Genomic DNA, 11,406 nt, shown 5'->3' on the forward strand with positions numbered 1-11,406 from the left:
TGAGCAGTAAATTCGGAAAATAAATACTAGGAACAAAGCAAAATAAATTCTAAGTTATTTTTGTAACATACAAAATTAACCGGTATACTCGCGTATAAAGTTTCACGAAGAATGACATCCATGTTATTCTAGAAAAAAATAAGTTATATTAAACATTGTTTGATGAATATTAAGATCTAAATTATATTTTCTTCATTAAAAATACCACGGGTGTAAATAAGTCACGAGACTTCACATGTAAATAGAACGGTTACCAAATTTGATACATCATGATTTCAGATTCTCCCGTTTGAGCGATAACTAATATGAATCAGAGAAAGTACTAGTATTTTTGTTTTCGTGAATTAGTGGATGCACGTGAAATTATGTTTACCTACCCTTCCTTTTTAAATACATCACGGTTTACCTAAGTTTTTTTAAGGTTCCTATCGCCACGAGCCGTGTCAGGTCGCTGCCAGCTGCTCTCGTCGCTGCCCCTTCCGTCCCCGATGCCGGCAGGCCCTCCCCTCCCCCACCCTCGCCCCCCACCCCCGCATCGTCAGCCGCTTGCCCCCGACGCCGGCCGGCCCTCCGCACGCTGCCAGCCGCACCACGAACGATTGAAAAAATTTCTGCAACCTGGCCTTTGTTGTAAAAGTTTTCTGCAACATGACTCTTGTTGTAAAAAATCCTCCCGTAACAGTATCTATGTTGCAGAAAGACGAAATAATTTTTTTTCTACAACAAAGCGATTGTTTCTGGAACCCACCGTTGTTTCAGGAATTATTAGGTCCAAAGTTCATTTTTTTTGTAACAAAGCGATTGTTTATGCAACTCGACCGTCATTTTAGGAATTATTGGGTGGCCGGCCGAAGCCCCGCGTGCGGATCGGACGGTTGCTCGCGTAGATCGAACGGTCGTCCAGTTGACGGATGTTATAAAACATCCGTCGATGGATTCGTAGCAGATCCATAGATTAATTCATTTTGCTACGTACGTACGTAGTCTTTTAAAAGGTTTGTATTTAGAAATCGGAGGGAGTATTTTCGAGTTAAATGCCATAAATAATCTGCGTCGGCCTCAGCCAAGAACAGCCATACCCCGTCAGGCCGTCACGGTGTCACACCTCTATTTGAAACGGTTATCTCCAAGTGGCGCCAGGAAACATCCACTCGCAGAAGAGAAGAGGAGAGGGACACCGCCCCTCGTTTTCCTCGCCAGTCCGGCCCATTTCTTATCCCACACTCCACTCTTCTGCTTGTCCGCATGGCGGCGGCGGAAGGCGAGCGGCCGCTGTACAAGGACGCGTCGGCGCCGGTGGATGCTCGGGTGCGCGACCTGCTGGGCCGCATGACGCTGCGGGAGAAGGCGGCCCAGATGGCCCAGATCGAGCGCACCGTCGTGTCGCCCAGCGCCCTCACGGAGCTCGGCGTCGGCAGCGTCCTCAACGCCGGCGGCAGCGCGCCCCGCGACCGCGCCTCCCCGGCCGACTGGGCCGGCATGGTCGACGACATGCAGCGCCTCGCGCTCTCCTCCCGACTCGCCATCCCCATCCTCTACGGCACCGACGCCGTCCACGGGCACAACAACGTCTTCGGCGCCACCGTCTTCCCCCACAACGTCGGCCTCGGAGCCTCCAGGTGCTCACTCACTCACCTCTCGCTATGCATAACACCCGCTCACCGCGTCGCCGCGCTCTGTTTTAGCTTACGAGCCGCACTCCGTTGACTTCTTTCCAGGGACGCGGAGCTTGTGCGGAAGATCGGCAAGGCGACGGCGCTCGAGGTTCGCGCCACCGGCATCCACTGGGCCTTTGCACCCTGCGTCGCCGTGAGTAATTTACTTGGAAAGAAACTTCCGAATTAACTGTTGGTGTCTCCTTGATGTGCGCTTGGTCCGGTGGGTGGTGTGTGTACAGGTTTGTAGGGATCCGAGGTGGGGGAGATGCTACGAGAGCTACAGCGAGGACCCGGAGATCGTGCGCTCGTTGACCACAATTGTTACCGGCCTGCAGGGCCAGCCACCAGCAGATCACCCCCACGGTCAACCGTTCCTCGCTTCGGTTAGGTATTCCGGTGATGAGATTCAGCAGTGGAATTCCTGTATTTTGCCCGCAACCCGTTTGTTGAAATGGGTCTGCGTGATTTGCAGGGACAATGTGCTTGCTTGTGCCAAGCATTTCGTAGGGGATGGTGGCACTGCCAAGGGAATCAATGAGGGGAACACCATTTGCTCGCCAGAAGATTTGGAGAGGATCCACATGACACCATACCCTGATTGTATGACTCAAGGGGTGGCAACAGTCATGGCGTCCTACTCTCAGTGGAATGGAGAACCATTACATTCCAGCCACCATTTGCTCACAGATGTTCTAAAGGGCAAGTTAGGCTTCGAGGTAGTAGAGCATATGGTGTTTGATTGGTATATTCAAGCAAATTTCGGCTGTGGGTAGTAACAATGAATTGTGAACATGGCAACGTGTGGAAACCTTTTTTTCAGGGGTTTGTGGTGTCAGACTGGGAAGGTATTGACAGGCTCTGTGAGCCTCGAGGGTCTGATTATCGATATTGCATCGCGCAATCAGTTATTGCTGGAATGGATATGGTATTTGTTATCAAGTAATCATTTAAGATATATTCTACAACAGCTGGTTCTTTTGCATTTGCTGATCAATCTACAGATTATGATTCCTCACAGATTTGAGAAATTCTTGGAAGATCTTGTGTCCTTGGTGGAGACAGGGGAGATACCAATATCACGGATTGATGATGCTGTTGAGCGGATTCTGAGGGTTAAGTTCATATCTGGAGTGTTTGAGCATCCATTTTCAGATCCATCTCTACTAGACGTGGTTGGTTGTAAGGTAGCGTGCTGCGTGCATGTTTGCATATCCATGCTTCCCTTGTTACTGTGAAATTTGTTATATCTGTTCTCCTGTCTTTATTGTTTCACATCTCATATCAGCGACCATATACGATATGCTAAATTATTCATCTTTCAGGAGCATCGGCTGCTAGCACGTGAGGCTGTTCGTGAGTCTTTGGTACTTCTGAAGAATGGCAAGAATCAGAATGAAGCGTTCCTTCCATTGGCAAAAAATGCAAAACGAATACTCGTTGCAGGGACACATGCTGACAATATCGGATATCAGTGCGGTGGGTGGACAATAGCTTGGCATGGAGACAGTGGAAAGATAACTCTTGGTAAGCAAAAACTCAGCTTTGCAGGAATACATCGGGATGAGTTTTTTTATTTGAGGAAGCAACACGTGTAAACCATTAATGAAGAAACTGTTTGCCCTCGGAAATTCTAATTTTCTGGTGCCTGCTCGTCAGAAATTCTAGCCACTAAGTAGTTATGGATATTATATGCCCTATCTTTTGGCCGGTTTTCGCCCGGTTTTCCATTAATTAACTGGGCAACTCTCTTCTGCTTAATTAATCGATGAGGCAAATCTTTTGCCTCCGTTTCGAAAAATATGCCCTATCTTAAACTACCATGATGCCTACAGATGTGAAACTGTTGCTTCTCTAAGTTCAAATTTAAGATATTCGCAGTGAATCGTTCGAGTATTATGCTATCATTATTTTTGTTTTTAGAAGAAAGGCATTGTCCAGCTTGTACTGAAAGGCAGAACAAAATAGAAGAAACACTGGGATACTAATTTACCAGTCTACAGCCAAACAACTGCTGAAAGATGCCACAATGCAATCTACCGTGAAAAGTTACTAACCAACAATAATTGATGCTGAGGGGAATTAATTGCAGCCGCAATGAGCCCTTGATCTGTGAATAGCACATGTTCCTTTTCTCTTCAAATCAAGAATCAACACTTCTAATTAATTTTATTTATTATATTTATAAAAAAAAGTTCTAGTTTCATCAGGTAGAAACAGTATAAATTCTGCACTCTCGACCATATCGTGTTAAGAAACAGATATTTATGCCATCTAAACCAACAGGTACAAGCATATTGGAGGCCATACGAGAATCCGTTGGAGTGGAAACTGAAGTTGTGTGTGAGGAATGCCCAACAGAAGCTATCATTGAATCCGGGGAATTTTCTTATGCAATTGTTGCAGTTGGTGAGGTTCCTTATGCTGAATGGTTGGGAGATAGAACTGACCTTAGTATCCCATTTAATGGTTCAGACCTGATTACTCGTGTTGCTAGTAAAGTCCCTACTCTAGTGATTGTTGTATCTGGAAGGCCTTTGGTTATTGAGCCACAAGTTCTGGAAAAGATAGATGCTCTAGTTGCTGCCTGGCTACCCGGAAGTGAGGGCATGGGAATTACCGATTGCCTCTTTGGAGATCATGATTTTGTGGGTACATTACCTGTAACGTGGTTTAGGTCTGCTGATCAATTGCCTATAAATGTTGGAGATGCTAACTATGATCCCTTATTCCCTTTTGGATATGGGTTGAAAATGTTCAAAAGTGGTGAAGATTTAGCATAACCTCATCATTGATTTGGTTATAAATTTGAATCCTTACAATAATCTTACATATGTTGTAAAAGAGAAATAATGCCTTGCTGCAAATTATAGGTCGTGTAAAAGAGTATTTATATCTTGTTGTAGATTATGGTACTGAGTTATGTAAAAGAAAATTTGTGTCTTGTTCCAAATTTGGTACTGGGTTATGTAAAAGAGAATTTGTATCTTGTTGCAGATTACAGTATATAACGTGTACACTCCCTAATTTCTTATATTCTTATATCAGTTATATATTGCTTCAATTACCAAATGAAAAATACTTGATTTTCTTTCTAAAAAAATCCTTCAGTTTTATCCAGCCTAATATATGACTGGTTTGTTTTGGTTCGCTCTTGCTATTTTTTTGCCGAAGACAGCTATACAATAGAATACTCTGAAATAGTTATCATTCTAATGCTGCTAAAAAACAACCCATTTTGGAACCACTTTTTCTGTAAGGATAAAGGATGCAAGTACAGTAAGATGCACCCATGACCCCATAGGCCAAACAGCACAATTCACAGAAAAAGGAGTGGCTTGGAGGAATAAGATGCATTCAGGTTTTGACAGTTCTCTCTTTATGACTGGCATATTGGCATATTGCAACTAGGTAGTGACTACTTCTTTGAAACATTTTTGAATATCTAGCTATGTTCTTGTCATAATTCTGGTGACCATCTTATGAACGTCTCACAGGTGTTGACAAAATTGTAAGCTGATCTCTAAGATGTAGCAGTGGGTATTACAGCGGTTTTCAAATGCAAAAGCGAAGGATAATGTGTGAGAGTAGGAAAAAGATAGAATCTAAGGTTACATTTCTTTAGAATATGAATTAGTGGAGGCAAAATATATTAGCACTGTATCAGCCGCGTCCAGGTTAGATGGGCTGCACCGATTGCAACCTATCAAAACAGTACGAGTTTTTTTCACTACAAAAATTTAGATAAATATTTTATCTTATTATAACATTTGCTACTAAAAATGTGTGTTAAAAATAAATATTCACAGATATTTTCATAAGTGTTCACATAACTAAAAAATTGCAAGTATTGTTTTAACAAAACTAAAATTTATTTACATACTTTAGTAAATAAAAATGCAACTAAAAAAGGTATAATTATATATAAAAGATCTCACCCAATTTTTGATATTTTTAATATAAAAGATCTCACCCAATTTTTGAAATTTTGAAAAGCGTTCATGAATATATAAAAAAAATGATCTTGCTATTTTTCAAATTTCTTGTTTATATTTCAAAAAGTTCAGGCCTTTTATATAATGTTCAAGTAATTACAAAAAAATCATGATTTGAAGAAGTAAATGAGAAATAGTCATAATTTTGGGAAAAACACGAATTAATTTAAATTTACTGTTCATGAAATTTTTCGTAAAAAATGTTTGCACATTTTGGAAAAATGTTTATCTAGCTGGAGAAAGCGTTCACATATTTTGAACACGTGTTAAGATATTTGTGAGACAAAATTTCATGAAATTTATAAAAAAGAATTCATGTAAATTTGAATATACTCAAATATTTGAAAAATGTTTTTCTAGTCCTGAAAAGTTCATGTGTTGTTTAATATTATTTTTCGGAAAACAACAGGAAAATAGGGAAGAATTAAATATAAAAAAAGGCAAATAAAACAAAAATAAGTTGAAAAGGAAAACTAAAAAATGAAAATAGAAAATTCAAAAGAAATGGGAAAACCAGAAAAAGAAACCCGAAGCAATAATCGCACAAAATAAACGAACACTTAAAAAGAAGAAAAATGCCCTCCATGTACCTCCCGTCATAGAGGCCTTTTGTGGGCAATTCTTTGCTATTTTTTGCGCTGTGCAATTATTTGCTATTAGTCACATTCTGTGGAACATAGCAATTGATGCTAATAAGCCTCGCTTGTAGCGAGCACGAGGTATGCATCATCCAGGACACGGGCCAACCGAAGGAGCGCATGCACGGGCTGCTATTTTTCCTTCTCGATTTTTTTTTCATATTTCTCATTTTCTTCTCCAATTTCCTAAATACTTAGAAAGATTTCTTGGAATTTTTAACTTTACTATAATTCAAAAATACAGTATCCATTTTTAATGCCCATAGTACATTTATAAAATAATCACCACCTATTTTTAAATTATTCCAACGTATGTTTGACGATAGTGGCTGTCCTATTTTTCACAAAATGTAATTGTGCTTTTCATAAAATATTCATAATTTGTATAAGAATATTCTCAAATTTTATACAATTGTAAAATAAATGTTCGTGTAATTCAAAAAATTGTAGAGACTTTTATAGTTTTTTTTGGTAATTTTTTTAATAATTCCATTTATTCAGAATATTATATATATATATATAGTTTGTAAATATTCAAGTAATTAAATATACAGTTTAGAAATGTTCAAGTAATTTAAATATTCTCCCTCTGACTGAAATATAAATGGATGTATTTTGAACTAAAATTCATCTAGATACATCAATTTCTTGGACAAGTATTTCTGGATCGAGGGAGTAGTTTAGAAATGTCAAGTACTTTGAATATATAGTTTACAAATGTTCAAGTAATTTTAACATGTAGTTTGGAAATGTTCAAGTAATTTAAATATATAGTGTAGAAATGTTCAAGTAATTTATCAAGTGTTTATATATTCTGAAATGCTCAAGTAATTAAAATTGTTCATCTAAATTTAAAAGTGTTAGATGCATTTAAAAATATGTGCATGTCACAAAAAATGTGTTCAGCATATTTGCAGAAATTATTTTCTGTATATAAAAATATCAATTCATTGTAAGATTGCTGGTGTAGTAAAATTATATTCATGTGAATTGTAAGATTTTTCATTTGTTTTCAAGAATGTTACTGCAAAGTTAATGAGCGATTATATATTTTTTGTTTATATTTGTAAATATATATTATGAAATAGATAGAAAAAAACATGAGAAGGAAAGACATGTCCAACACATTTAACAATATAAAAACAATAAGTGGATTACAACCAGTATTTTTTTAAACAATTGCTTAGGTATAATTGTATAAAAGAAACCAAGGCAAGAACAAAAACTTATAAATGTCCATAACCAAACTAAATGATGAAAAGGAAAAGAAGTCAAATCGATAATAGTTGGAATAAGAAAAATCATTTGAAAATCGAAATGAGACACAAAGAACAAAACAGGTAATAAAACAAACAGCGCAAAAACCAACAAAAATTGGCCAGCTAGCTCCCTATATCTATGCACTACTCGGTCGGATGTGGCTGGCTCGCGAGTAGGAGAAAGCCCATTATGTCTTAGATTATTATCCGAGCATATCACTTGGGGGTATATTACATTGCTCATTGCGACAACTTGTCAAGCAATCGAATTTTTCCTCTTTCCTTTCCATATGAGCTGCCCCAACTTAACGCAATAGTATTTTTTATGCGGGTCGAGGCAAAGGTACTTGTTCATATCATTCTCTTCTTTTTCTCATGAGTTGTTTTCTTCTACCATTTCTACCTTCTTCTTTTTCTATTTATTTTTGTGTTTTCTTCATTTTATTTTTTGACCTTTCTAAATTACACAAACATATTTTGACATTCCGAGACATTTATTAAAACACACAAACATTTTTACATAATTAGTTGTTTATGAAGAATTGATTTTTTAAATGCATGGATTAGTTTTAACAAAATACTGAATTTTGGTACCCTCTTTTCTAATTTGTGTTGAATTCTTATATTTGAGAACATTTTTATATTTCGCAAATATTTTTGGATTAGTTAACAGTATTTTCTAGTGATATAATTTTTGTGGGGGATGGTTAATTATAGTTTTAAAACATATGTCAAAACAAATCCAATAGGCCTTTTAGTAGAAAACCAACGAACCAGAAGTGAGGGAAATGAGTGACTTAGAAAAGAAGTGGGCCGTCCAAGTAGCAGCCGCTCTATGTTTTCTTGAAACATAAAGTATGTAGATATAAACTTGTCCAGATGTATATCTCGCTGATGGCGAGTGTGGCTTTTTGTCTCGCTTGAAGCATTTTCGCCGCATTACAGTGCTGGAACAACCCATTTTCATCTTCCTTTTAGCTGTTTTTTATCGATACCCTCGCTTGCAGTGGTCGATGTACGTTTTTTTTAGTTCCTTTAATTTTTACCTTTTTCTTGAATTTTCTGTTTTCTGTTTTTCCCATGATTTTCTACATATCTTTCACTGTTTTACTATTTCTTTTTTTTTCTATCCTTCTTTCTTTCTTTTTCTTCATTTCTCTTTTCTTCTTTCTTGTGTTTTTTTGCTTTTTCTTTATTTCAACATTTTCCTTTGTTACTTACATGATTTTCATTGGTTTACTTTGTTTCTTTCTCGGTTTTCATAGTATTTGTTTCTATGTTTTGATTTTTGTTTCTCATTTTTATCGGTTTCTTTGTTTTTATCTTTTTTTATTTCTGATTCATATAGAGTACAAATGTTTTATTATGCATGTTTAATATTTTATTGAAATACACGAAAACATTTTTGTAAATAATTAGTATATTTTTCAAATAAATTATCAGTATATTTTTCAAATGAATGATTAGTATATTTTTCAAACATATTTTTTTCAGACACATTCAATATTTCTTGTATGCATATAGACATCTTTTATGCACACATTTTTCAAATATGTATTGTTTTGTATACTTTTTGTATACACATTGTTAATATTTTGTATGCATTAGAGAGATTTTTATGTACACGTTTAACATTTTCAAAGCCCAGTATTTGTCTTTTGTTCAAACATGTTGTTTTCAGGTTTTTTATTTTTGCATAGACAATTGTATATTTTGTGTATACATCAGATTTTCTTATACATGTTTAACAATTTTTAAATACATACCTAACATTGTTTTTAATATATATATTTTGATGTCTATTATTTACATACACATTGTACATTTTTTGTACACATAAGGAGTAATTTTTATGCATGTTTAACATTTTATAAACACATGATTAACATTTTTTCATATATTATTTTGGATGTATATTTTGCGTACACATTTTTTTTTTAATACGTTAGAAACACGTCTCTATACAAGCTTACGATTTCTAAAGTGTGTGATTAACATTTTCTAAATTCTGTGTGTAAATTGACTTTTATAATAGAAATATTTAGAATATTTAGAAATATAAGGAAAAATATATATGGGAAGAGAATTTGTGGCTCTCGGATGCCACACGCTCCCATATGAATATAGCATTAAAACATATATTATGATTTTTTTAACAATTCTAAAATTTTAGGATTTGAAACATGGATGCCCGTTGTACACCCGTATTTGGTTCGTGGGGAAAGGATGCCCGTGATAATGTCAGTAAAAAGGACAAAATAATATATGTATAGAAAAAAAGTCAGATGTATCATATGTCGGATCGTAAAATCCAGCACAACGGATACCATGGGCGCTCATTCCCCGTAAAAATGAACACGGGTGTACAACAGACACTTAGGTTTGTTGTTTCAGATTTTTTTAATGATTTTTACAATATTACTTTCATATAGTGGTGCGTGATACCCGGGGTGCTCTAATGCATTTCCCATATATGGGCTTACAATCCTTGCAACAACTGTGGGCTGCTAGCTGGTAAGCATACTACGGGCTTCCGTCATGATCCTTCAATCATTCCTGTATTTTTTTTTGCGTAAATTTAATCATTCCCCGAAACTACGATTTTTGAATAAAGTAAACCATGTTTTACCTCTCAAAGAAAAAAAAAAGGCTAAGCAACGTGCTTTGTCGTGAAATCTACCTTCAACCCGGAAGAAACTCATAAAATACTACTCCCTCCGTTTCTAAATATAAGTCTTTTAAGATATTTTACTAGGGGTCTACATACGAAGTAAAATGAATGAATCTACATTCTATAGTATGTCTATATACATCTGTATGTAGTCTTTTAGTAAAAGCTTTAGAAAAAGGTATATTTAGAATAGCACGCCGCATATAGTACTCCCACATGAGCAATTTTACCATCACACGGCGGCAGATGCTCTGCACCACGCTCGCAACGACCAACCGCATCAACCGTCTTCGTCGCCGATGCCAACAACCCAGCGCGAGATTCCCCCTACTTTGTTCCTTCTCCCGAGAACGGGAAACTTGGCCACATTTTGTTTTCCCTCCTCCTCGCAAAGCCACTTTTCTCCGAATAAAAAAGGAGGGGAATCTCCCTCCCCTTGCTGACGGGTCTCTTGTCCTACTTTCTTTCTCCGTGGCAATGGCAATGGAGCTTGCATGCTTCCAAAATCGCGCGTTCGGTTTCCATGTGAGGTCATGTGTTGTGATGGAGGCATCCCTTCGTTTCCCCAAAGAGCAAGCCCGTTTGCCGCTGGATCCTTGCCAAAAGGAGGCGCGGGAAAAGGTTTTCTGCGCTCCGAGTCAAGCATGCGCCTGAAAGAACCTAACACTTTGTCCCGGTCAACAATGAACTTATAATAAATGGACCCAATAATTGTAGACAGCTCGGAATTGACAACGTTTTATTGGCGCAGAGCCATTGCTGACAACTGACGGAACTGGGGTCTAGCGCAAATATAATACTCCCACTGATAGTCTATTTTTGCAGTTCTTTTTAGGTTATCAATAAAATGACTGCATGCATCACTCGATGATGCAGAGGCTGGGGCAACGCCTCATTTTCTAAAAAAAAGTCTATTTTGCAGTAGTAATACAAATACGTACAAGGATGGGCCATGGTCAAAAGAGTTTTCCATTGGGCGAGGGAGGCATTGCTCGATGCTCACGCAGAAATCTTTGCGTGGAGTAGGATAAAAGTACGGAGCGCAGGTCGCGAGGTGCCATGCCGTCATGGGCGTACGATTGGGCGGACGGGTGATTGTTTAAGCCGTGTCTTTGGGAAATGTAGTACTGTATGCAGATCCTAAATGGGCCGTTGATGAGTACGGTGTTTACGTGTCTCCCCGTGGTT

General features: G+C 37.6%; 1 protein-coding gene across 2 annotated transcripts; it reads left to right on the top strand.

Moving 5' to 3' along the window:
- Positions 1-1,102: 1,102 nt before the first annotated feature.
- Positions 1,103-4,689, top strand: LOC123445839 (beta-glucosidase BoGH3B-like). 2 transcript variants are annotated; one of them, XM_045122813.1, is made up of 8 exons: positions 1,103-1,619; positions 1,719-1,809; positions 1,898-2,046; positions 2,131-2,374; positions 2,479-2,583; positions 2,660-2,842; positions 2,981-3,182; positions 3,942-4,689. In XM_045122813.1, exons 1-8 carry the CDS (start codon positions 1,246-1,248, stop codon positions 4,436-4,438), a joined length of 1,845 nt encoding a protein of 614 aa, XP_044978748.1. In that variant the 5' UTR covers positions 1,103-1,245; the 3' UTR covers positions 4,439-4,689. The 2 variants fall into 2 exon arrangements, with proteins under 2 accessions (XP_044978748.1, XP_044978747.1); XM_045122812.1 differs by having other exon boundaries at positions 1,898-2,374.
- Positions 4,690-11,406: the final 6,717 nt, after the last annotated feature.

Source organism: Hordeum vulgare, chromosome 1H, assembly GCF_904849725.1.
Source record: "Hordeum vulgare subsp. vulgare chromosome 1H, MorexV3_pseudomolecules_assembly, whole genome shotgun sequence".
Lineage (NCBI taxonomy): Eukaryota > Viridiplantae > Streptophyta > Magnoliopsida > Poales > Poaceae > Hordeum > Hordeum vulgare.